Source organism: Sturnus vulgaris, chromosome 3 (genome assembly GCF_052056855.1).
Source record: "Sturnus vulgaris isolate bStuVul1 chromosome 3, bStuVul1.hap1, whole genome shotgun sequence".
NCBI classification, from domain to species: domain Eukaryota; kingdom Metazoa; phylum Chordata; class Aves; order Passeriformes; family Sturnidae; genus Sturnus; species Sturnus vulgaris.
In genome coordinates this window covers 46,227,944-46,255,433 of record NC_142245.1, presented here as the reverse complement: position 1 = coordinate 46,255,433, position 27,490 = coordinate 46,227,944, and the positions used below count along the sequence as shown (strand labels likewise).

At 41.5% G+C, this 27,490-nt stretch overlaps 1 protein-coding gene across 1 annotated transcript; it reads right to left on the bottom strand.

The window, feature by feature from the left end:
• Window positions 1–206: 206 nt before the first annotated feature.
• GPR137B (G protein-coupled receptor 137B) lies at window positions 207–25,418 on the bottom strand. The gene is made up of 7 exons (XM_088161531.1): window positions 24,831–25,418; window positions 16,149–16,198; window positions 11,138–11,360; window positions 7,231–7,384; window positions 5,128–5,252; window positions 2,230–2,354; window positions 207–1,070 (listed from the first exon to the last, which is right to left on the bottom strand). The coding sequence occupies exons 1-7, from the start codon at window positions 25,197–25,199 to the stop codon at window positions 962–964; spliced, it is 1,155 nt and encodes a 384-aa protein (XP_088017657.1). The 5' UTR covers window positions 25,200–25,418; the 3' UTR covers window positions 207–961.
• Between the last annotated feature and the right edge of the window lie 2,072 nt (window positions 25,419–27,490).

Here is a 27,490-nt window from a genome sequence, read left to right as displayed (position 1 = left end):
CTGAAGCACATATTTTCTGGCTTGCTCGTTATGTAGAAAGGCACTTCTGAGGTTTTTCTGCTTTATGTACTCTCCTGGCTCTTGTTCCGTTCCCACACTGTAATTCCCAGGTTCTTAATCAATAAATAAGCAAGTCTGTACTGTTCTATGTATCCTCCCTGGTGAGGTATTTGACTTACTCTTCTATATAATATACATAGATCTGATTGATGGACATGATTGCATAACTTTAATTTTTCAAGCATACAAATTTTCAGCTTGTTTTGCAGTACACAGTGCTCCAGTTGGAGCAGATGCCCATCTTCAATCTTCTGAGACTGTCTCTAAAGCTGCTGACAAGATACAATTTTCTTACTTTCTTAGAAGAATACAGGGTACAGATAACTTCTAGCCTCCAACTATAACACAACACTGAGTAAGCAGTGATATCCAAAGAGTAAATTGTGCTCTGAGAACATAGCAATAACTTGAAAAGACAGTATTTAATTGGGCTGATTTTTTTTTTTCTTACAGGCTTTTATGTGTGTGTAAAAATTACAACTGTCATGCATTTGAAAAATCTATTCATGTGTTTACAGTATAATGATCATAGTAATGTATTTCTAACTTTATACACAGTGTAAAAATAAAAATACTTAGAAAATAATTATGCCATTTCACTTCATGAAATTTGCTCTTTTAAAATGAGCATAAAAATTATTAAATTATACCTTCTAACAACTCTATTCAAAGCCAAAATACCATGGCTTAGAACAAGGTATTAATTGGAACAGTCTTCAAAGTTTAAATCATTAGCTTATACTTCTCCTTGAACTATGAAAAGCTCATGACAAGGTTCTTCATTTATGTGTGCATAGGAAAATTTCTAAAAACCAAAAGGTGAAGAAGAGTTGCTAAGCTTTGTTTTTCAGAACATTGGTTTTAATATTGGAATGTCCTAGATTGCTGTAGTTGATTGAAGTTAAATAGGGCTTGGCCGGTCTGTGTCCAGTGGATCTTGTTGGAGGGATCCTATGTAAGCCGTGAAGCTGTTGTTCTGATGGCTCCAATCATAGTAGTCTGGAGAGAAACTTAGAAAGAAAATAGAAGAATTAGTGACTAGCAGATTGGTTCTGTAGAGACCTGGTTAGAGAAGATGGGGAAAATGCAGTCATGTAGAGGTTGTTCTCATGAAGTGTGAAAAATAAAATAAACCCCCAACCAGGGGTACAGGCAGATATTTATTTTTCTGATCTGTCAGTTATTTTGGCCAAAGTGTTCATTATCTTGGTTCACTGAAGACCCTCCCCTTTCTGGTTTGCTGTTCTAGAAGGTGTTGGAAAATCCCAGAAGTGATGCTGCTCATCCCTGCTAAGTCCTGGCACTGCAAAGGCCTGCTGGAGAGCTAAACCTCCCATGTCTGTGTCCCAGAGACCAGGACACACTTTGCAGCTCTCACGTGCTGTCTTTTCTCCCATGAGCAGCATGACACAGTGCATGTGGCTGGTTTGGTTTCCACTGGGAGCTGTGCGTGTGTTACCCGTGTGGCTGGTTCCCTGATGGCTCAGTATGGAAGAGAGGGTGCCTCTGGCTCTAGGATGGGATACCAGAGCTGGACAGGAATCCTTACCTAAAACTCACAGCTGTGCAGAGAAGACAGAATTTTTGTGCCAGTGCTGGGTTGTACAGGATTTCAGCAGTTTGGTGGATTTTCCTAAGCTTTCAACATATGGGAAAGCAGATGCTCCCTTCATTTCAGGTCTCCCTCAAGATATTTAGCCATGTTACGAGGGCAACCTAAGTTGAGAGGCTTCTCGCTACAACCATCACAAGCTGCTGCCTGTGCTGTCCAGCTTTTCTGTGCTCTGCCTGAGCATGGAGACAGCTGTTCTTCTAGACAGTCTTGCTCTCACACTTGAATAAGTAAATGGCACTAATGCAGCCACTCTTGGAAGAACTAGAGGATGAAACAAAGTTCTGACCCCAGTTTTTCAACAAGTACAATTCTTAAATTATGTAACGATTTTCACTTCTGTGTCTTTATGGTGTCTAGGGGGCCCTTAGATCCACCTCCACGGTCACTCTCTGCTGCCTTTCCACTTCAGCTTCCCCTTTTGCTTCCCCTCATCCTACTGAGATTTATGCAGCAATTGCAGCTAGCCAATTTTCATCCATCTTCTGCGGTGTGTCAGAGTTCCTCCTCCTCCAGTTTCTGTTTTGGGAAGCAAGCAGCTCACTCTTGTGCCTCACCTGCCCTGTGCCCCCTGTGGTGCAATGTTCCAGGCTAGATCGTCATCACTGTCGTATCTGCGGGGGTTGTCAAAGAAGTAAGATCTGGGACTGAAGCCGTGGCTTGGGACCATTCCTGCATTGGCCTGAGGGAAGGGAAACCTCAGTCAGTATTTGCAACAGATATCAAATAGGTGTTTTTCAATTGCTTGGTGCTTGACTTCTAGAAGTTGCTGTCAACTTACCTCACGGTTTCCAAAATAAAACAAACAGTTTATTTCTGTTGTCTTCAGCAAATGCAAATTTTGCATTTACTGTTAATCTCTACCAGCATACTGATACTGATCTCAGTTTTTATTTATCTTTATTTCTTAGCTAACACCTGACCTTTTTCTGAAACCACCCTCCAGTCCACGCTCAACGTTGCTGCTGAACTCCTGTCCATCCAGGCCATTGATGCTTTTAGCAAACTGACTTAAAGTGAGCAGTAGGAAGCAGCTGAGGAGCTGAAGGAAACATGAAATGTCTAAAGAGATTTGATTTTTACCTCTCACATTGCTAACACTCCCTCCTGGTGCCTTACCTCCCTTACCACAGGAACTGATCATGTTGAAGCTTGGCATCCTGCTTAGTGAACCTACATCTGAAAAGTCCCTTAGGCCTTCACCAAGCAGTTTCAGCATCTACTCTTTAGTGCTATGAGGGTCAAATCCTGAGGTCAAGTCCTTTGACAAAACAGGGAAAGGAATGTACATATAACTCTTTCATTTAAAAACTGTTTTCACTTTGTTTCCCTGTGAGTCAAAACAGAAAACATACAAGATGCAAGAAGTTAGCTTGATTCCAGAAACAGCACAGAGAGAAATCAAAGAACCTGCTGAACCTCAACACTGATCCAGTGCTCCCATCACCAGGAAAGAGGGATTTTCTGTGGTGTGGATAAGCCAGGATGACATCTTCTCTCTGCCCTTAAAAAAGAGAGCAGTTTGATCTCCCCCTTTATTTTATATGTTAAGTAAGTTTGACAAAGATGAAAGGAAAATTAAGTGCATCTCTGTCATGCCCCCATTTCCAACATTTGCTGGTTAAAGGTATGGCAAGGCAAAGGGCCACATGCTGCTGTAACCCTGTGTCAGCACCAGGGCCAACAGACAGCTCATTCCAGGCGATAATCGCTTGTGGAAAGGAGTTCCGTATTTGAGCAATGCTGAATGCAGGATGCCTCTACTCAAACTTTCTGTTTCTGAAGTCCCAAATGAACCATGAAACCTAAAAACTATTTCTCAGGATTGTTTATTTTAAAAAAGAATATTGTTGATTTTTATCTAATCAGACTTGTTGTTATGACTTTTTTAACTGAAGGAGGGTTTGCTTTAATTCTAACCCCATGCTTTCTGGCCAAGTAGCAGCCTACTGAATACATTAGCCTGAAATCCTGCAGGCCTTGGTCTCCCTCTTGTGGCAACCTCACACTGAAGTTCAGTTTTCTCTTGTTTCAGTCTCTTCATTTTTTGTTCCATTCTACTTATTTCTTGTCTTCCTCTAAATATTTGTCCTATGTGAGAAAAAAAATCGATATATGACCTAACCCATGTGACAGATAATGTTTACCCTAAAAGAGGTATCCATAAAAGAAGTGGTATCACTGATTGCCTCTTCTGAACTGTGTCTTTATGGAGATGTAAGGCTTTCTGCAAATCACAATGCAAAAATAAGTTTTAAGTGTAACTGCAATGCTCTTGTGGGAGAATACCACCTGTTTGACTCCATCTGAGCTCTTGTTTGATTAGGATTCCAAGCCTTCATGGGATCGGGTTTTTGAAATGAATGATTAGACCACTTCCCTTATTTTCATTCTCTGTAACTCTCCCCTACACTATCCAATCTTAGCCACCAGGTCTATTCTCACTAAGTCCACTTCAAATGAAATGAGATGTCTCTGTGGTCACTTTTTAGAAGAACAGGACCTCTGGCCTGTACTTAAAAACATTTATTCTCTTTGCAGTTCTAGTTAACTCCTAAGCAGGAGTGAGACTGAGATATTCTTGGTCATGGACACCGGGATCCATGGGGTTTCTTAGTGCAAGGTCAGGTATTACTTCCTTGTTCGTTTTGGCTTTATCATTGTCTCTGAAAAGTGAATATGAGGATAAAACCCATCACCTAGAAAATTATTCTATTATTTGCTTCTCTTACTTGTTTATTTACATTCACATCCCTTTTAAGTAGTACTAGCTTTGGTTTCATTTGGCCTAAAGAAACAGAGACATTACCTCACTAATCCTAGTTTTTCCTGTGTGCCTGTCAACCAGCTAACCTGGAGACGTTGCCTACAGCTATAAAAAAAGCTTGTCCATCTATTAACTACCTAGATATTAAGGACACTTACCGGGAATTATCCTTACAACTCATACCTTAATCTCTGATCTTCTGAAATAGCCAGCAAATCAGGAAATGCTTATTATGGCCACTGGTCTTTGACTTGGAAAAAATTCAATGGGTACAGGGCTGAAAAAATTCAATCTATTATTTCATAACCCTGTTGAACAGTTAGCACACAACCATTTCCACTGCTATGTGATGAAAGATGCCAAGTTTTGATAACAAACTCCTTTTCCACCGATTCCAATAAAGTGCTGTATTATCTCAAAGGGAAGTAGTCCCTACCCTTAAGAAAGTTCCTGATTTTTAAGATAAGTGCCTGAGAAACACCTGGCCTTCCTTCTGGATAAACCTGATGAGTTTCTTTCAAGAGGAGTTAGCATAAAGAAGTGGAAAGTTTTGGTTGCTTTTATTCTGCTGAGGACACATTGAAAAAGAGAAGTCAGAATGTAAAGAAGCAAAAGATCCCTCAGCAGCTGAGACCTCCAGATCTTCCTGGACATTACACTAGAAAATACACTAAGAAATTCCACTTACTAGATCTTTTGTAGGGTTTCGGACACGGAAGAAATACACAACCAAGGAAGTAGGCAAGAGTTCCCAGATGAAAAGGATCACTCCAAACACTATGTAACCTGCATCTCCCAGCTGACATTTCAGATCTGCCTGTTGAAAAGTAAAAGAGTAAAGTGTTTAAAAATAAAGATGGCAACTCAGTTAAAGGTGCAGGAGGCAATGCCAGAAATTCCATTCAGTAGAGCCAGATTAACCTGGCTAATGATTAAAGGTATACTAAAAAAATCAATATGCTATTTTGGATACATGATTTCCCTTTCCTCCTCCTGCTATCTTTCCTTCAGAAATATCAGTTTAATGCAGAGGTCTTTCCAGCTTAAAAGCCTGGCAATCAATCACTTGATGAAGTGATGAAATGCAGGTAATGAGAAACTAGTTTTCCAGTCCTTTCCTGCTGGGAATAATTGTAAAGGAACAATCAACGGTCAAGGGCATTGCTTTTAAAAATGAAAAGCTTGGGTCTGTTCAAATTGGTGCACATTCTAAGGTTGAATAACCCTGCTGTCACATGCAGCAGTAGCTGTGATCTTCCCTCCAGATCTCCACCAATGCCCATAGCTACAGAGGGCAAATCCTGTCCTCTCATGTGGTTTGTACACAAGAGAAAAGAGTGTTTCTGACCAGTGACCTGAGGCAATACTACAGTACACTTATTGAGCTGTAATTTTAAAAGTGACGTTTCATTCTGGTATCAAATTAAGTATCCACTCCTCAGTTACAGGTCCTTTACATATAGTTCAAATAACTTACCTCAGAATCCATGCAACCCTAATGTCACAAGCCAGAATAGATGTTCAAAAAAATGTAGTAGTAACTCAGGGGCTAAAAAGCATTCCAGTGAGCTCCCAGTGAACAATCTCTGCCTCCAGAGGGCAAACAGGACCAAGTAGTCTGGTCACACCAGCCCCTGTTACTTCAGACTGTAGGAGTCAGGGCAAGAATTGCCCCCTGCAAAAGGTCAGCAGGAGCAGCAGCAACTCCTCAGGGCTTAACAAGAGGGAAAATTCTTGATTCAGGAGACAAGTCAGAGCCTAATGCCCCTCTGCCTAAACCTATGTGCTCTAATTCCACTGGCAACACCTGCATTCCTCTTCTCTGCACTGCAGCAGGGTTGACTAGAGGTCTCTTGACAGACCCTAACTCATAACAAGGTCCTCAGGACAATCCTATCCTACTCTTTACCTACTTCTTAATTAGAGTTTTACCTACTGGTCAACAGAAATTTGTTAATGGCTGCAGGTTTGCTTGCCACCCTCGCAATGCAAGGTCCTTGCATGGCTGGGAACACTGTTTTGGATCTGCAGGTGTTTGCTGATTGCAGGGGAGACATGGGATTTTGGGGTGAAACAAAAGATACTCATGACCCAGACCCATGCCTCCCATTTTGCCTAGCCTTGAAAGAGCTGGAAAAATACTGGAAGTTAAATATATTCTTCAAAGCAGAGAAAGGAGCTAGATGCTGAAATTTATTAAAATTCAACACATAATCCCCTGCTATTTCCTTTAGTGTTTTTATTACTGTTAGTTTTCAATGTAAATCGTTAGTTGCAATTAAAGGTTTGGAAGAGTCATAGCCTTAACCTCAAACTACAGAAATTACCATGCTAATGCCAGAATTAAAGTAAATAACCCCACAGCCCTGGATGGCAGTGGGTGTTATGATGTCTTAGAACTGAGCATTTCAGTGGAATCAAGTACTGTTTTTCTGCTTCTCTAAGTACAATATATTCTTTATAATGGACAAAATACCGGTCTGTTTCAAGAAAATCTGCTCTTTCTTTTGACAAGAAAATCAAGGTAAATAAAAGATTGATATTTAAAAATTATTTGTGCTTATTTGTGGTTTAAATATTATCTTGTGGTTACTTTTCTTTTAGCACAGAACTGGAGTTTTTATCCTTATGACAAAATTGTCATAAATTTGTATTCCTGGAGCAAAACAATCTTAGTACATTGAATAAAAGAAAAAAATAGGCCTTGAATATATTTATTCCTCTAGTGATAGCATTTAGGAAGTCAATCAACATTCTTATGAGGTTTTCTCATTAGCCAGTATTTTCATACTTGCCTGATCTGACACGTTGTACCAATCATAATCAAAAGAGTTGACTTTCTTGGTTTGGGAAAATGATAAGATGAACAAGTTGTAACAGGCTCGTGAGGTATAAAGTAGTATAACAGTCACTCCTATACTTGTCACCTGACAGACAGATGAGCCCTGGAAGAGATTTAAGCACAGGTTATTATTCATAAGGGGAGTTGAGAACAATTTGCTTCGCATGGAGAGTTGTCATGCTACTCTGTCTCATGCAATCAACATTTTGTCTTTCCTTCTTTGACCATTATATCCTAGTGTATGTATTTTATCTATGTATTCCTGTATTTTATCAGCACAGTGGTTTCCAGGCAATGGTAGCAGTTCCAGCCCTTACCAAGATGGGCTGTGACTAATTTCTACGTTTTATTGAACAAGTGCTATTTTCAGAGCAGTGAAAACACGTAAGACCCGCACTTGGTATGAGGTGGAGTGAGAGAATTCAGCCTTCAGTTCTGCATTAGCTACAGAGCATCCTGTATCAGATGCTGGCTAGCATGATGCAACCTTGCATCTTTTTACAACTGCTTGCTTTGCACCAATTTCACAAGTACAGAGCAGGTCGTAACAGTCAGAAGTTAAACACGGCACAGACAGGAACAGAACATCCTGCCTTAGCTAATGTCAACACAGAGGAGACAAAGTGGAAGCACAGCCTATGGGCAGAGTGACCATGGCAGGGCAGTCTGAGTGCCAGCTTGGGCACAAGGGGAAGAACAGGACTGCAAATGTGGAATTGCAAGAGTCCCTAAGCTCTAGAAAGAAAACTGAACAAAGCAGGGAAAAGAGCCTGATCCAGTGAGAGCAGTGCCTGCCTGACCACTATCTCAAGTGGGCAGGATCACTGTCAGGGCCTGAGACACCAGCAAAGGATTTGTAGCAGGAAGGAAGGAAGGATGGAAGAAAGGAATCCAGGAGCCATAGCTGCAGGGACCTGTGTGATCCCTCTGATCAGAGAGGCAGGCAGATGTACAAAAATGGGACTGGCTTTGAAAGAAACTCAAAGTAAATTCTTTGTAGTTGGCTATGGAATAATGCTTTGCACAGACAAAGGAGGAAAGATGGGTTCAAGTGCTGTGTGCATTTAGAGGTAAGTTGCCTTGCAGTCATTTACTTCTCTAGCCCTGCCCTTTCCCTCTCCTGGCAGAGACCACACCAGGAGGATGGGTTCCTTTCATCTGGGTGAGAGAGACAGGCCAAGAGAGAAGTTCCTTCTCCCTGCAACAGGGCCTTTTAAATCAGTGCAGGAGACTGGAAATTATGCATCTTACTCCCTCTGCTCACACACTCAGCTGCCAGGTTTGCAGCTGAAGGGTAGAGGTTCAAAGCATGTGGCTGGTAGAGCAGACACAGCAGAAGGGCTAAAGAAATATCAGAGGAAGTCACCAAGCCTTCCCAGGTCACCAAGTCCTGAATTCCTGGACTTCAGGAGACTACCAGGGCTCCAGCGCTGCTCACCCAAGCTGTTGCCTATTGACCCTGCAGATTTATTGACCCAGCTCCTCAGTCTGCCCTCCAAATACTCAGTGCAGTCAATGTCTCTGAATTCCAGCTTATAACAGCCTGGAAACACCACCATTCAGTAGGCCTTAACCTGCAGCCATGTCAGGAGTGAGCCAAGAGACTGCAGCTGCTTAGGAATTGAAGCCAGATCCATAGCAGGCAGTGGTGAAAACTGTGGCAATACCAGCGAGCAGGAAATGCTTTTAAGAGGAAATGTTTGCTAGGCACTTCTCTGTTCTCCTTTGATACTAACAAGTCAGTGGTGCTGTCATGGAAACCGAGGGAGAGAGAGAGCAGAGAGAAGCTGCTGACAGGCACATACCATACCCCAGCTCAGTGGCACTCACAGATTGCAGATAGCAGAAGCAAAGAGCAGAAGAGGGTTGGTATTTCCCTTTATAGATTTCCCTACATAGCTGTCATTCTTTAAAAGTTATGAGTTAAATGTGTGGAGATTTAACAAACTTCCCTCCCACCAAAGACAAAAAAGCAGATAAAAGTGTCCTAGTTTTGCTTCCAGTCAAACACACTTAGTGGGTTGGTGAAAGGAGAGGGCAGCATTGAAAGCAAATCCAGAGGAATCATTTTCAGCCACAGGCCCCTGCAGAAAAGAAGGGGAGCCCCAAGGTGGTAGTGTGTCCCACCACATGATGCATTTGGCCAGCACAGACCCAGCCCAAATCAGCACCTAAGGGCAGGGCTGTGCCCCTCCTTGGTGCTGGCACAGCCCCTGCACAGAGCACCACGATGGTTCCCCATGCCAGGTCATGGAGATGAATGTGTTTTCATATGTGGTTGGAAGATATATGCCAGCAAATGGGAGATGCAAATAAAAGGCTGCCAGTACTGATGCCTACCTACATGCACCACAGAGCATGCATTATCTCCAATGCTATTTCTGTCATATCGCTGCAGAGAATGGATATTTCTTCTCTAGATAGTTTTTTGGCATAACAGTAGCAGGTAAAACCAGGTTGGTTTATTCACTGCCAGTTTCAGTCATCTGTATCCCTAAAGTATGTGCAGTCAAACCCTACTGGAAGTCCTCAGAGGAACTCCCATTTCAGGTCAGCAGAAAGGAGGAGCAAAGCACTCTTTCTCTCATTTCCACATTCAAATTTTCATCAGCTGAGTGTTCTGTCCTTTCCTGTCTGCAGTAATGTTAGAGATTCTTTGAGTTTTGTGAAATAGTTTGGAGTAAAGAAGATTTGGTTTCCTGCAGGAGGAGAAAACAGAACAAAACAAAAACCAAACAAAAAACAGAATCAAAGCCTCCTTTACGTTAACACTGCTTTGTTACAGAGATTTATGCTCCTGTGATTTGCAGCACAAGAAAAACTTTTCTTACTAATAAAAATAATCCATTGCCAGTGCCCTTTGGTCAGCAAATGACAGGCTTGAAAGAAACAAAACTGAGCTGTGTTTTTAAATCTTCTATTCAGCCCTGAACTTTTAGTTGTTGTGCAGCATGGCCAGATCTGATTAAACAGGAAATGTACTAATTTCATCTGATTAAGTAAATGTAGAGAGGAATTCTATGATACGGTTTTCTAAATAGCAGCTGAAACTTAGATTTTTGAAGGATTTGTTGTGGTAACAGCAATGTGTTATTGGTTAAACTGATAATTGAAGATTTAGCTGCCTTCTGCAAATTCAAGGACTTTTAAAAGCCCAGTTTCATTATTTATAGATACAAAACATCTTCACTTATTTTATAATAAACACTGCATTTTTACGTGATGCCACCCAGCTCCTTGACCACTGAATGTGTCCAAAGATATAAACCTAACAATATTTCTTTAAAGAACATCCTGCAGAGTAATAGGAGACATTTTTAACCCTTTTCCCCAGCTGACTAAGTTACAGTGTATTAAGTCTTTTAAAACACATTCTCATTAGTATAGGGATATATATATATAAGAATATGCAAATATTAAAGGGAGATTCATACTTCTCTGTCTGGCTTATTTTCGGCATGCTGCTACCTTTACTTTAAACAGTTAACTTAGTCAACGATTTGACAAGCTGAAGGATTTTGAAGTACAGGCCACTTCTATGTTGCAGTACTGAAATGAAGTGGTCTTCAGACAAGGGACCCAGAGAAAGCAGTGTCCACTTGAAAAAGAGCTGTGAGAAACTCCAGCCAAAAAGTTATGCAAAATCTGCCTCCAAAAATACATATCTGAGTGATCACTGCTTTTAACCAGAAGCTCCCTAGGTACCATTTAGTATTTAATTCATGTACTGAACACGATGGCCAGCCAAGTGCAGACTGTGAAGTTTAAGGCCCCCAGCTCTCAGGCTTTGTGGCTTTGCTTTGCACTGCCCTTGTATCTCAGAAGGTACTTGAAAAGAACTGAAAATGTACCTTACCTTGGACTCCAAGTAAATGTTGGCTAAAGACATCTTGGAGATCTTATACAGGCAGATGGAGAGTGAAACAGCGCACAGCACAAACAAGGTGTCATTAATTGCCACCCGGACAGAGACAATGATTTTTCTCTCTGAATTCTGTGTCCTCACCAATACTGCACATGTTAAATTCACCAAGAGGAAGAGGAGACTTATGAAAAGAGAAGCCAGGTAGAGGGGCAACCTGGGAGAGTAAGAAAACAGTTTTAGCAACATTGTTCAGCAAGTGTCAATCATGAGATGGAAGTTGCACTCTGAGAAATGAAATCCGCCTGCGTTGGGCTGCCACAGCTGACAGAGTAACCAGCTGCCTGAGCCAAAATCAAAGTGCTCCAGATTACTGGAGAGATTAACCAAGCTCATTTCAAACCTGTTTTTACAGTTACACAACAAGCTGTAAGTAAAGAAACTAATATCAAGCAGCAAAATGTGGAAGGCTGCAGCAGAAATACAACACAGTTCTTGAAAACTACTTAAAAAAATTCATGTACCTTCTTAGACTGACCACCACTTCATACACAGCACAAACCCTCTGCCTACTCATTCCCAGAAGAAACCTCTCCAAAGGCTGAGTTTCCTGGAATGTACTGTTTTTGACCCTGGTTTTACTATACCACCATTGCCATATAGAGCATCACTGACTGTTAATGTTTGCTATCAGATATCAAATTAGGGAAGTGTCTAACAGCAGGAAAAATCCCCAAGTTACTGGTTCCCTTGCTTCCACCTCTGTCTCTTTTGCTAAACAATTTGGTTATGGTCAACCTCCTGAAAGAAACATCAAGAAATTTAACTATGCATATTGATTCTGGGTTGCATCTTGCCATCTAGGCCAGGAAAAAGGTGTGTTTACACAACCACAGAAGCAGACCTGGAACCAACATGTGACAGACAGAAGCCTAGGAACTGGACTGTTTTTATCCATCTGGTTCTTTTCCAGCCTACCCAGCGCTGATACCTACAACTTAAGTATACGTTTAATCAAGGTATTACATGGTATGTAATTTTTTTATTACTGCTTCTAATTCCTCCTTATGCTTACATAAACCTGTGGGGATTTCCATTTAAAAAAAAAGGAACAAAAAAAGCATGCTTCCATTTCAAGTGTTTGCTTAGTTCATTATCACTGCTGACCAAGGGAATTACTGATAAGATTCATAATCTGCAGTCACTGAACAAGAGGTTTTGGCCACAGCTTTTCATGCCTGTTGGGAACTTTGAATTTGGCTGACAACAAACACACAGACTGTCCCAGAGGAATCCGGTTCTGATTGTTTAACAATACTTTACTCAGTAGGGATCTTCTCCTTTCACACATTCATATTCTTTTGGGTTAGCATCAATGCAGCTACAAAGCTGAAGAATAGCTGGCTTCTTTTCAGAGGGCAGGAGACATACCTCTGAGATATTTTGACTGTATTACAGGGAGAACTGAAAGCCTAAAAGCATGTGAATCAATGACTTTCTTTCCAGCTATGTCTGGCAGTGAGCAAGGATGCTGTTTTTTCCTTGCCAGGCACGGAAATTCCCTCTCAGCAGGAAGATTGTGCTCATTCTTAACTTTCCAGGGCAGGGCTCTGTTTTTAGGATAAGCAACTGGAGGTAGTTCCTTTAAACCTCATAGTCTAATGCTGGAAGCATTGCACTCCTGAAGCTCCTCTCTCACACAGTTTCCTCTGTAATGGTGGCACATTTACAACTTTTGTTAGTACCTCAGAAGTCTTTAAATAGTGGTCTCATGTCTTCCCCTCTTTCCCCTCCCAAAGTCCCATCTCTAGCCCCCTTATGGGGGCTCATGAGGAAAGGTACACTCTTACATCTGCCTGGCTTGTAGGACGGCAAGTATGTGCCCTCCTTCTGCTCGCCTTAGCCACAAGGACCTTCTGCTGCAGCACAGCCTGCATGCTGGCATGCAGCAGCAAGCTGGCTTGCAACCAGCAAGGCTGAGAGGCTTCCAGGCCAGGCTCCTCCTTTGCAGACTTTAGCACAAAAAAAAAAAAAAAAAAAAAAAAGGCACTGTCACACTCTTGTGCCCACACACTTCCATCCATCTGTGCCAGGGTGAGCTGTCATGGCCAGTGAGTTGTGCAGCTCTTCACATCATGATCTTCCAGCCCCCTTATTATCCTGGTGTGGCCAAGGGAACGGCTGAAAGTCTGCCTGATTTGCAATGCCATGGAAGCATTGTTGCTGAATTTATGGGAAAGCACTGATAGAGATGCAGGCTGTCTCTGTAGGGGAAGTTTTAGGGTCTCAGCAGATTAAAGGCAGAAAGTATCTTTACAATTCAACTACAAGGGCACCTACAAGGCATGAAGAAGCATATGGAGTTTTATAGAAAACAGAAAAGCAGGGCAGGAAAGGTGCTTTCAGTGAAAGCACAAGTGAAAGTTCAAAGGCCTATTGTACCTAATCCCCACTTTGGGACTAGTCTTTAAAGGAGCCGTGTGTAATCTGGTTTGGCTGGGGAAGACACATGCCAGGCTGTTCTGTTCTTTCTGTGTCAGGCTGAATGTACCCATAAGTTTTCCTTTGAGCTGAAAATAAAACCTCAGATAAATGCAGTGAGATTTGCCTTGTTTAACTAGAAAATCTGTTTGAAACTACTTTATTTTGTATGCAGTGTCTGAGGCTTGTGTGTAGCAAGACATGCATACATAGCACAGCAAGCCTCATCCGAACCTGGTGACAGTAAGAAATCCCCAAGTCCAGGGAGACAGGTTGAGGGACTGTTTAAATATTAAATTGGGCTGGCACAGGCTTCACCTTTAGCACTTTTACTAATATTGTGAAGGCTGTTCTGAATAAAGTTTGCTTAAGATTCTGGATCCTGGATAGGATTTTTTTTTCATTTCATCTGAAATGATTCTGATTTCTGAGATCTCTGGGTCTCAGTACACAGACAGTTCTACCTCTCAGTTGCCCCATTTATGTTGCCATCATCTGTTGCAAAAATGGCAATACCAGGCAATAAGGTCTGACACTTATTAAAGAAAATGGGGGGAAAATTTGAAAAGTGGTCATTTTGTAATGAAGAAAAAACAGACTCAGCAAGTGCAGATTCCAGACCTATCTGTAGGCCTTGCATCTTTCCATCATTCATCTCTTCCTCAGCATCTGAGCAACCTGATCTAATGAAAGATGTCCCTGGCCATGGGACATGGGTTGGACTAGATGATCTTTAAAGGTCCTTTCCAACACAAGCCACTGCATGAGTGTGTGTTCTTTCACTAGGTTGTTACAATTAATTCATGTGTGGTTGTGCACATATTACATCACTTCAATTGCCCTGTGTAAGATAGGAAACGAGGTCAGCTTTATTAATATAGCTCTTTTAGACAGACTAACCGCACCCTTGCTGAGATCTAGGTGATAAAACTAAATACAACTGAAAACCCTTACCAACAGAGCTGAACAAGAAAGAAAAAGCTAGGCCAGATCCAGGACTGATCTGTATTAGAAATCCAGTAGGGAAGACTTGGGGCAGATATGGAGCTGTCATGAGGAGGCTGATCTGTGTGAGTAATTCCAGCCACAGTACATTTGTATTTAGGAACATAAATGCTCCAAGAGCTACATGCAGGTTGCTAATGTAGTCACTTCACAGGCATTGACTAAATACCACGAGCTCCCTGTGCTTCAAGAAAGACATTTTCAAGCAGTGTTCAGGAATAAAGCCTTGCCACAAGCATGAGTGACAGATGAGGCTCTCACCTGTAGAGCCATGCAGGAACCTGTCCACAGACAGTTCTCCACCACCCTGACCTGCAGCCCAGGCTCTGTGCACAGCCATCCTCTTTGTTCCTCTTGCCCATGTGCCCCATCAGGGGCAGGCACATCTGCTCTGGGGGCCTCCTTGGGCTGTGCTCTGCTTGTCTGCCAGCCCACTCACCTGGATGTTCTGCCCACAGGAGCCATAGTACAAAAGGGGGGTTTCAAAGCTGCAGTTCAGCCTGGAGTCCACATTCCTGAGTCAGCCATCACATCCTTCATTTCCTATGCTCTCCCCAGCCCACCTCAAGCCTGCTTTCACCAAACGTGGTGCCCAAAGCACTTGGTACAGGTGATTTCACAACAAACTGTATGAAAACCCATCAGGATAACAAATTTCTAGAGCAAGGACAATGATAATATTTGCCCTGTTGATACAGTAGTATGTTCTCCTAACAGTCAGCAAGATAACAAGTCAGATTGCAGTTTAAAATTATTCTCTTTTCCTATCCTGAATTCATATTGTAAATTATTTCTTTAGAATGAAGACAACCTCTCTCTCTCTCTCTCTTCCCCCTCCTTCTAAACAGCATTGCCCAACTAAAGCTTTTAAGTGCTGCCACAACAAACATTAATTTATTGAGCTCTTCCTGGACATTACTGCCCTTTGGGGTTCTCTCAAGTACATCCTGACAGCTTCTTCTCCACAACAAAATGTCAATTGAATCTCTCCACCTAAATGCAAATCTACCATAACCTCAACTCTATGGAGTAAGGGGTGATTATCTACAAGCTCCCAAACACCTCAGGAAATTGAATCCATCCTCCCTACCTCTTTCCCTTCACAACTTGTCTGTCATCTTCCCAAAACTTTTAAGACTTCTATTACCACTGATCTCACAGATTAAAACAGACCCACTCCCACTCATTCCTGTAAAAAAAACCAAAACATCACTCTGCTTCTTCAGCACTGGATCTGAATCTGCCTAGTAATACAAATGTTAAGAACCAGTAAACAAATCCCCAGGGTGGGTGTTTTCCTCTTGCATTTCAAATATTTGCCTTTGAAATACGTGACTGTCCAAAAATGATCTTTGTGTTGGGAAAGGACACAGTCTCCTAAAGGTCATAGGAAGAAAGTGGCTCCAGAAACCATCATCATAAAACACTGGCATACTAATATGAATAGCTGAAATATAGGCACCACAAATTAGAAAAAATGTTTCTCAAACAGCACATTGAATGTTTGCATATTTCTTACCTGTATTTCAGTAGCTCTGGGGAATATTTTGACTTAGCTTTGAAAATCACCTGCAAAACAAAAAAAACATTGCATCAAACGTAGCATACATGTCAGCAAAGGAAGACATTGTGAGTGACAGCAATTCTGTCTCACAGGCCACAAGATATGTCATGACAGGTCTCATTACATAATGGATTTGCATGGATTGCTCACCCATGGCAGGCGAGCTCTAAGCAAAGTACTAGAACCATTCAGCAGGTGATGAGATGCACTTATATACAAATTGTCTACACTATTAATTTCACTTACTCTGGCTTAGGAATAAGATCCTTCATATCAGTATTAACAAATGCATCAATGCCAGCATAATCATAGAGGGAAATTATTATGGGCTCTTACATGACCTGACAGTAGGGTGTCCCTCACACAGATCAGCTCACACCAGGCCCAATGTTCCCATGAAGAGCCCATCATAGTACCCTGGCCTGAAATTAGACATATACTTTTACATTCATGTTACATTGTCAAAAAGATGCCATGGAGAACCAAACTCATTATTTTACTCTGAGGTATTATTTGGCTTCTGCTGACTGTCTCTTCACTGTATAACAATATGTGCTTTTACAGAGAGATAGCCCAGGCCCAGCAGTCAGCTTGCTGTACCAGAAAAGATAAAATACTGACAAGTTTTCTGTAATGTAGCTAGGTGCCATCAGTCATAGTTATTTAACTACCACCAGAAATTACACAAAATATATATTACCATATTTTATATCTTATTTATTAAAAAATTACTTGAAAGTATAAGCTAACATGGTTTCCAAACAAACTTAGTTTACAAATGTTCATTTAAACCAACAACAAATCACACTGGTTACTAGCATTATAAATACCGCATGATATACAACTTATTCTGGGTTGTTTCCTAATTATCTTCTCCTCAAGTTATGCTATCTTACTAATTTACCTTGTTTTTGCATGCCCTGTAGTAACGTTTGCATAATATTTGCTATGATTATTATGCTTTCCCAACGAAGTGGGACTTAAATGATCACAATGTGACTGTAGATGTGTCTGCCTGTCAATCTCTTTATCTGGCCTTTACTAATCTTAAAATACTTCAGAAAACCGATGAGAAAATGAAGTGTCAAAGAATCTTGAAGTATCAAAGATATGATCCTTTATCACCCTTCTAAAAATCAATGACTCAAAGGAAAAAATATGTCCTCTGTGAGGAGAAGCCTACATCGTGATTCTACATATCACCCAATAGGAGAGAGTCTGCACAGCACAATATTGTAAGAAATTCTCCAGTTATGGGAACAACTGAGAGTCAATCATGAGACATAAATCTGGAGAAAATCAGGCTCAACTTGTTCCAGAGCTCCTGGAACAACTTGTCATTTAACTCCTATTCACCATAAACAGCTGCCTTGACATGGAAATTATTTTTGTGATGCATCAGCCTGCTTCACACTAGCTGAAGCAGCAGAGAACACTAAGTTTTTCAGCAAACTGAGAATAAAATTAAAAACTTGGGGGAAAAAAGTCTCTTAATATATTCTGCAACCATTGATACGGTTTTCAAATATATAGCATCTCTGATAATATTCCTTATTGAAGAGTTTGGTGGTTCATTCTCCAAAGTCCTGGATCACGAAATTTCACAGGAGTTCAGGAAAAAGTTTTAGGCCATTTTATTTACTTGCTTTTGAAAGGAAAGGTACAAGGGGCTTGCAAATGTTCTGCACTTCTGCTGTGCAGAGTATCTGTCACTTTCAGAAAAGGGATGAGGCTCAAAATAATTCCCAGATACTTTTTGTACAAGATTTATTGCCTACTCTTCTTATTCTGGAAGAGAGGGAGGAAGCAGATTCCTGACCTCAATGAAACTAAACAAGTAATCCTTGTCTCTAGGGCCATTCCACAGTCCTCACCTATTGTGAGTAGCACTTATACAGATTGTACCTGGACACCTTTCAGGAGTTGCACTGAACAGAAGAGTTCAGAACCTCTGCAAAGAACTTCACAAGAAAGCAATTTCCAGTGGGCAACGAGTTTTTCTGGTTTCACAAAACCTAGCTAACATCAAGTTTCCTAAGTGCCATCTCCAGTGGTTCCCCAAAAATTATCTACTCGTCCCTCTTAAGTCACAAAGTCCTGTCACATAAACCAACCCAAGACAACTGCCCAGCAAAATCTGCACGGATAACTTAGGTAAAACCAAATGCAATGCTCCTGCTACAGATCCAGCAGGACCTCAAGATTCAAGATCTCCAAAACAGCTGTTACTGGGATTCTGCATTTGGTGAACCTGTCCCAGGTGATACATGCTCTGAAATTTTCAGAGCAAAATGACCATTAAGAAAGAAAATAAATACTGTACCAAAAAACCCCAAACAAACAAAAACCAAAACAAACTCCCCCTGCCAAAAAAAAAAAAAAAAAGATGCAATATAGAATGAAAGCTACACTTTCAGGCATGGAGAATTCTCACCAATTCACTGCTAGGCAGGAGCACAGGCAGCCAGATTCTGCCACCTTTGCTTAAACACTGCTGGGGCCTTAGTTCATGAGTAGCCCTGCTGGAAGCAATGGGATTGTCACAAAATAAAGGGTTGTTAGTGGGAGAAAGGATGTCAGAAGCTGATCTCAATATACCTTACATGCGTGGGTGCAGCTTTTTGCTTTTAGCATTTAGCTCAAGAGGCTGGTTGCTCAATGGCCCCTCCTTGCAGCACGGTTGAGAAAGCTTCCAGTGAATATCTGAGTCATCTAAGCAAGACTTCCAGCAAACCAGAGCAAACCAGACTACTCCTAAGAATAGACTAAACAGCAGAGGAGGCTTTAAAAAAGATCTTCCAGAGAGGCCCAAGATGAACATGGAAAATGCAGTGAAAGTCCTTGCTAATTTTCTTATGTTTAAAGGGTTACTCTTTAGTCTTAAAAGTATTTCCCCTTCTGCTTGTTCTTTGAAGGAGAAATATCCTGTTTTGACTCTCTGTTTCTGCCAAAGGGTTGGAAACCTCAAACGAGATTCTCACACCCCCTCCTCCAACTCCCCTGAGGTATATGTCTGGCATATAAAACTGCACCAGTTCAAAAGGACTCCAAAAATCTCTTCACACAGCCAGAGAAAATTCCCATTGCAGGAACTGATGTAAACAGCTGACCTTAGAGACATTTTACCAGGCCCCAGGAGTGGGGATGGCATGGGACCCATCAGCAGCTTGGCTGCAGAGTGCTCTGGAGAGCTGCTGGGCAGCAGAGCAGGCAGACAGGGCCAGGCTGTTGTAGCTGATGGGGGTTCCAGCTAAACAGGAGACACTTTGGCTCTATAAGTATCAGTGAAACAGCTGTAAAAGCCAAGACAGATATTCCCAAAGTGAAAGAAAATATAAAATCTCCCTGGAGCAATTTTCATGTCCATGCTCTGATTTAACTGAACTGATGTGATGACTGGCACAAGCCTCTGCTGTACCTCCAGTGCTAGCTGATCAATCCACTTTTACAGGAGCTACAGCTCAGCTTACCAAAAAGCCTCAGATATGTGGTAAATTCTTGCATATGTCTCAAGCTGGTCCTCTGCACAGGAATGATGTTCATCCTTGTTTATCACTTCTCACTTCAAAAAACATATAAGAAACATAGCATGCACTTTTCCTTCCCAGTTCCTTTCACCACAGTCCCGCTCTTCCTCTGTCACACTCCATACAAACTTCCCTCTGCAACCTGAAAATATGCCACAAACTCATCATCCACACATTTACCTTTCTTCTGCTGTGTATCTTTCAGTCCCAGGCCCACCTTCCCCTTTCTTTCTTTCTTCCATGTTCATTCTTTTATTTGGATCATATTTCCCAAAACAGGCAAGTTTTCCTTCTACTCTAAATTCTACACAGTTTGTAAGGCCAACAGACATGGGCAACATGACTCACTACCATACTCAGTCTTCCATGAATTGGTAAAAATAGTCCTAAAAGGGCAGGGATGATGGTGGGGGCTGACAGCCACAGCAAACTTTCAAGAGTAGCTTTCATATCCAATTATTTTTTAAGTCAAACGATCTCATCCATTATGTCAGATACTGACAGCCAGCCAATCTGCAATTGGCATTTGTCTTCTGTAAATACAATGCTAAAGGCAACATTTTACAGCAAATACGTTTACTGATGCTTTATCATACGTAGTTAGATTCCTGTATAGTTCTATATACATCTAAAGTTTGTTTTAAATAAATAATAAGCTTTATAATACATGATTTATTGATTTCTGCTAAAAAAATCTCTAAAATAAAAAGCTCTCTCTGTTCTTTCACTGGTGAGAACTTTGAAATGCTATCCTCAGTAATTCGAGAATGAGAAATTTTCTTAATTTTCCTCCCAGAGCTAACATTTACTCTGGTTCCACTGAAATACATGAAACCTTTATGAAAGCCTTGTGTGTTTTTACCTCACCCTGCCAGGCATGGCCAGCTCCCCTCTGAACTGCCTTACTGTGTACAACTTCTCTTCATTTGAAAGTCCCTGATTGTATCAGCACTGCCTGGGAGGCAGGGTAAGCTTCTCAATCCAGATGCCAAAGAAAAGGGAAGATGGAGGCGGAAGGAGAGGTAAAATCTGCCTACCAGCCTTCTCCACCCATGCTTGTCTCACAGCTCTTTAGCTCAGCACTATTTTCCCTCGATCCTGGAGAAGTTCCCAACCTGATGACAAAACCTAGAGTCCACCCAACTGTTTTCTGTGCCTGGCCACAAGGGAGGCCTGGGATTTTCAGTGAAATTTATAGTTCACGGTCTTTGGCCCTGACCTTGTTCTTTGAGTCTGTAACCCTCCATCCTAGCCTCTCTCCTGCTTCATTTGTTTTCTGTTCCCCAGGGAAATGCAAAGCCTGAGCAAACAGGACAAAGTGAAGCAAGTCCTTCTTTGCCCACCCCTCACAAGCACCGAAAAGGCAACTTATTTTTTTCCCAGAGCCTCTTTACTCTTTTACCCACAGCAATAACTGTAAAGCCTGAGGACGCATCTCAGTGTCCCCTTGTCAGGGACAGGGAAAATTTGAGAAAGCAGGGCATAAATTAAAAGAGTACCCAGATCCTCAAATCCTCACTTTCTTCATTATCCTGGGATCCCTCACTGTGGGATCCTCCACTTCTTTCCCTTTGAAGTGGAAAATATTTTGTTATTAAACAGAAAATAAACCCTCGGAAGCTGCATGTATGAGGCAAATATCTCTACGGGATTTTTGGTCTCTGGAGGTGGAATTGAACTTTGGCTCCCTATCTGGTGGATCAGGATCAGGGAGCTGCTCTGTCTTGGTACAGTGCAGTTACTTGATGGTGTTGTGCTACTGTTTTACAAAAGTGTCACTGGATCTCATCTTAATTTGAGATTTATTTTAATGATTTCCAAGTAGACAGAGGGCCTACTCTCCTGAGAGGGTAGATCACACAATTCTTTTTTCTTTAGAATGGAATGAATATAGACACAGAATAAAAAAATTCTAATACACTTACTTATTCCATTAGAAATCATATTAATTTTCTCCAGCATGGGATCTCTGAGAGGAACTAATATTCTATAAGCCTTATCTGCAGCACCCTTTCTGCTTGCCCTAAGTAGGGCATTACAACAGTATCAAAGAACCCTGAACTTGGCTCTTAACCCAAAGATCCTGTTTTGAGTCAAAACTATTTTGATTCTAACTTCCCTTTTGTTCATAGCTCCCCTGCTTTAGCAACCTGCCCCAACACACTTGAGGTTCTTCTGCTGCAGCTGCTGATGCTCAAGTCTGGGAACAAAACTTTGCTGTGCTGATGTCATCAGGGCTTATTTGTCTTGCTACACATAAAACACAGCTGAAATTCCCTATGGCTTTGGGATACCTATTGAAAAAGAGAATAGTTGTGGCTAACTTTCTGTCAAGTTCAAAGATGCTTGTTATTCGAAAAACGCCCTCAGGCATTTGCCAAGTGAATTTTTTGTTTGGCCAGGAGGATTTGCAGTATTTTTTGAATCACTTTTTTTCTTCTCACATCTATTTCAGTTTTCCTAGCAGTGCCACATTTAGGAATGGTGGGTGCTGTACAGCAGATAATAAAAACCTACGAATTCCAGAGACCCGTGGGATGTCTTCCAGTGCTCTGTACACAGATCACTTCTTTCCCTCTAGCTAAGCACCAGTGAAACAGCAGGGGTTTCATGCAATGAGACACAGCTGCAGACCCTTCTTGCCCGTCTTCTACAGAATAAAAGGATAAAAGTTGCTTCTAAACAGGTCTGTGAAGTTTTAAGCCATTACTGAAAACAAAATTTTCTCTCTCCACCCCTTTCACACTAGTTCTTGCTTGCCTACTGTGGAAAGCTATATGTACATTAAATACAAGATGCTGAATTTCAAGCCAAACCACCTTTTAATGGTTAGAAGTAAAGAATTAATAACAGTGAATTAAAAATATATGCACTTACTCTGTCATATATTCGTAGAATGGCTGTGCTTGTATTACTTAAACTTTTGTTTCAGCTGGGGAGATATTTGAGATTAAATTTCACTGACAGCAACTAGCTCTAGAGCAAACAACAATACTAATCTTATGTCTGTCTACAGTGGCCCAAGATATTTAAAGATTATGACGCACATCACAAACTCTGAAAGTCCCTGGCAAATATTGTTTCAAAAGCCTCACAGCAGCTCTTCAAGACAGGTAACTATTCCACTCTTTTTCAGAGGGGCTCAGAGGAAGATCATTAGGACTCAGGATGACAAAGCAGAAATTCTGTCTCAAAGGCAGAACCAACAGCCTTAGCAATTTTTATGTTTCCAGCCGCTGAATTGTACTTCCTGAACGCTATCAGACAACAATGCTAAAAATAGGTGAAAAGGCCATATGCGTGCATTCTGTGTGCTGTCTTTTCAGATCTTCCCTAGACAAAAGGATTGTTACCTGCAGCACTAAGCCTCCTGAGTGCTGACACTACTGCATAGACTGCTGTGTCCCCCCTGTGCCCACTTCAGGCCAGGCTTCTCTTGGCCAAGGGCCAGGAGGCTGCATTCTGCCTCCAGACTTCCACAGCAGCCCTACATGCATGTCTGAGGGAAGAGTCTGACCTAAGGCTGTGACTTAGTCCCAGCACTGTGATGGGATGATGGACACACTGTGTGCTGATGGACATTTGGCCCTGGGAAGCTGCACAGTTATCAAATGACTCTCACAATAGCTATGGGATAAAGCATAGGTCACCACATGCCTGAGCAGGATTTGAGTAGTATGCAGATGAAGGTTCCTGTAATCCCTTAATATATCTCAAGTACCAGGGAGGGGAGCAGGGTGAGTTAGCAGGCATTACAGACACTGAATCCATGAAAGCAAATCTAAGCAAAAAACTGGGTATGTTGTTCTAGGTATTTAATACCCTCTACAACTCAAGTGATTTTCTTACAGCTGTCATGCTTACCATTGCTGCTTTTCCAGCTCTGGGATAGCAGTTCTTGCATGCAGCCTGATGTCTCCAGTCAGGCTGTTCAGAATTGATAAGGCCTGTCATCACTACAGAGCACTGTTAAACACCTGAGGACCACAGAAGCACCAGTCCCCGGCACCCCCAGGAACCCGAGCTGGTTCCAAGTGGGACACACAGCAACACCCAAAGCATCCTGAGCACTGTCTCGTGTGCTCCTGGGTTGGCTGATGCTCTCCTGACCAACTGCTCCTGCACTGAGAAAGTGGACTTTGATCAGGGCCACATGAGTGCAGGCTTGGCATCCTGCTCAAGGCACTACAGTGGGATTGAGGACATAAAGAATCCAGTCTCTGCCCCCCTGCAAGTTTCCTGTGAGATCTTAGGCAAGCCCAGCAGCCTTCCTTTGTTTCAGCATGCCAATATCCCATCCTTCAGTCAAGTGCAAGATAGCCATGCTCACCATAAATATTTCCAAGCACTTCTAGCTGCAGCAACCTGGAGCCCTGTGCAGCTTAACTCATCTGGCTTCTTAGATGTCCATGGCACAAATACACTCTACAGACCTCTTCCTGAAATGGAGATACTATTTCCTTTACTCCACTATACAGCTAAATTACCTTTACATCAGAGAGTGCTTGAAATAGAGGGTGTATCTGTGCACAGCACTTAGCACTTATTGAACAGAGTCAAAGCTGTTTGTCATACAGATCATTACAGGAATTTGGGCCCACAGCAGGACTCCATCAATTTCAATTTCAATTGTTAGACACATAATAGAAATCTCACTCAGAAACGTTAGCCAACTTACGAAAAAAATGGGACTAGGAGTTTGTTGCTGGCAAAATCAGACATTACAATTCTGACTGCACACAGAGATCAAGTCTGGTAAGCCAGGAGGTTTTTAAAGTCTAATAACAATAATAAGGCATAATAATAGAATTACATTTTTGGGCGTCCATATTCCAAGTTTTCTGATACGCTTTTCCTCCAACCTTTGAATTATTTTTATAGACAGTAGATATGTTAATTGGTATTCTCACAGTGATCACTTCAGCCTCCAGTTTCATTGTAACACTGATCACTTGCATATAGACCAGAAGTGAAAATACCCGAATAAACAACTGAAATTTGCTTTTTGCATTGCCAAGGTACATTTGTAAATTACATTTTTCTCATGATGCTCACAAAATAAGACTTTACTATTCAGCTAGATTTAATCAACTAAATATCTGTTGCTTACCTGTGTGAAGTAAAGATTCATCAGGGTCAGGGTGAAAAACTGGAGGCAGACTGGGAAGCAATAGAGAAGCCAGAAGATGAAGGGGCTGAGAGAATTTGCTGTGACAAAGTCTTTGAAGTAAAATGAAAAGAGCACTGTCCTAAGAGAGGCCCAAAACAGGCACAGAAACAGAAAGACAGTTTGGTAACTGAACCTCTTGTGCCTGTAGTGAAGGACCAGCCAGAGCTGGACGTAGATGAACACAAAAAGCAGTGAATAAAAAACAGTATATACAATGGTCAGGCCCAGCTTCACATACGGAGGGACAGCTGGCGTCAGGGTCGGCGGAAGGGTGTCATTTTTCAGTGGGTCCCACTCAGGGGCCTCCATTTGATATCGGCAATCGTCAGAATTATTTAAGTTTGGCTGCCGCTGTTGCCTCCTCCTCCTTCTCCTTTCATCTTCCTACAGCATAGGAATCAAGAAAATGAAAGAAAACAAGCTGCACTTCCTCTTTGGCAGCTCACTGTGGGCTGGTAGCACATGATCACAATTCAGAATGATTCATTAGGACTGCCTTTGTCAGCAATTGGCAGGGAACAGCTCAGAAAGCTGCTCTTTGCTGATGTCTCTGCACAAATCTTTACCATCCTTAAGAAAAAAAGAAATCCACCAGCCCCTGAACGGTTTACTGCTGATTTTTTTCCTAAGGAAAATTATCTGGATTTTAAATTAGTTAAGTAATGTTTCGTTTTCCACAAGAAGCAAGTACCTGACACTTTCCCAGTGGCAGCCACATCATATCTTTGTAGGATTTTTTTCTTGTTTCCTGTTTAAGAAGTACTTCATTTAGCTGCATTTTGTTAGAAATCATTTTAAGCACCTTCAAGTACTCCTGAAATTCAAACTTCCGTATTAGGCTGCAACAGTTCAGCCTGGCATTGCAGATACTTTTGTGTTTCTGCAGAATTACACAATTGGCACAGCAAATCTAATGCATTCAGTTTCTTCTTATGATGCTTCATTAGAATGGGAGAAAAGATACATCAGGACTTCCTGATATAAACCTAGCATATACAGGAACAAAATAAAACCTCCTAAAGATCTAAATTCACCAGAGCACACATGCAGCTACAGGTCCTTTTCTTCTTGGTTGTTTTTGTGCCATCACTCTGGAAACAGCTGACCAGACACACCTTCTCACAAGTGTGCAGATGTGCCCTTGGGATGAAATCTATAAATTACTAGGTGCTATGGCAGGCTGATGGACTTGACTCATGGAGGTGAGAAGTAAGAACTGAAACTGAGTGGTTTAGATATTTGTGGTGTGGTCAAAATGCTTCATATATCTCTGGGTCATGTATAGCGCCGTGCATCGTACAACAAGAAGATTTTGAAAGCTACTTTGGTTATGGTTGGAGCACGGCCATGTTTTTCTCTATCATTTACAGTAAGCTGATTGCACAAAGTGCTTATTACCTGGACCAACCCCCAGGGAAGACCCCCCCCATGTCTGGTGAGCAGTGAAAAAAGATTCCTGTAGTGGAAGGGTCCATGTAATGAACTAACACAGTGTACATGGTATGCAAAAAATGACACTATCAGCCAAAATAATGATTTCCATTATTTTGTGCCTTGCACTAAGAGGAGTTCAAAACTACTATTTTGTTGAAAAAGACAATTATCATAATTGCGCTTATTAATATAAATATGATATATAAAAATTTGGGTATCTATTCAAAAAGGCCTCAAAGTGAACCCCATTCTGCCCTAGAAATACCCACCCTGAGCCCTTAAAGCTCTGTTCCAAAATCCAAGGTTAGGTACCGAAACTTAAGTAGTTTGATTTTTAAGGTGCTCAGTAAACTCAGGTCTCATTGACTCCAAAAGGATTTGTGGGTTCTCAGTGCTTCTGTAAATCTGGTCATTGATTAATATTTCTAGATATGAATCTTTAAGAATCTTACCAGGAGCAGTCAGCCTTGGAAATCCAAGATAAACAGCTTACAGAGGCAGGATGGTGTTTGATTTGACTATGTATAGAAATGTACATAACACAGAGTGAATATCAGAAAGATGAGAGAGGATAAGAAATGTCTAAGCACTAAAAATCATGTACATATACAAAACTATGTTAGAGCTTGCAGAAAAATAATTGTATGGCTTCAGCACAAATGAACTTGAACTTAGTTTTGAACTAGCACATCCTCCTAGACCCTGCATAATTCCTGGAACAAAAAAAAAAAAAAAAAAGAAAAGAAAAAGAGAGTAAAATTTATTTGATACCAGGGTAGGACATGGAAAACGGAGCAGTTGCTAAAGCATGTTTTTCAGAGAAACTGTCTGTACTCAGGCTGTAATGTTCATTAGGAAAAAATAGGGGAGCTAAAGGGCCTGAACAGTTTAGAAAATATGTATAACAAATAGGATACAATAAATTATATTTCAATACGTACTACAGAAGGCTCCATCTCCCAGATCAGGGAAATACCTCCCCTATATGGATACATACTTCCTCCTAGCAGACAAGGAAAACATCTTTCTCCGTTCCACTAGTAGGCCAGCCTTGTGTATCTGTTAGTCTTCCCAACCCCAGTGCACACTTACCTGATCTAGAGGCCAGAGTACAGCAATAATAAATCCAGTGGGTTACACACCACCTCTCTGCTCGCAGCACAAAC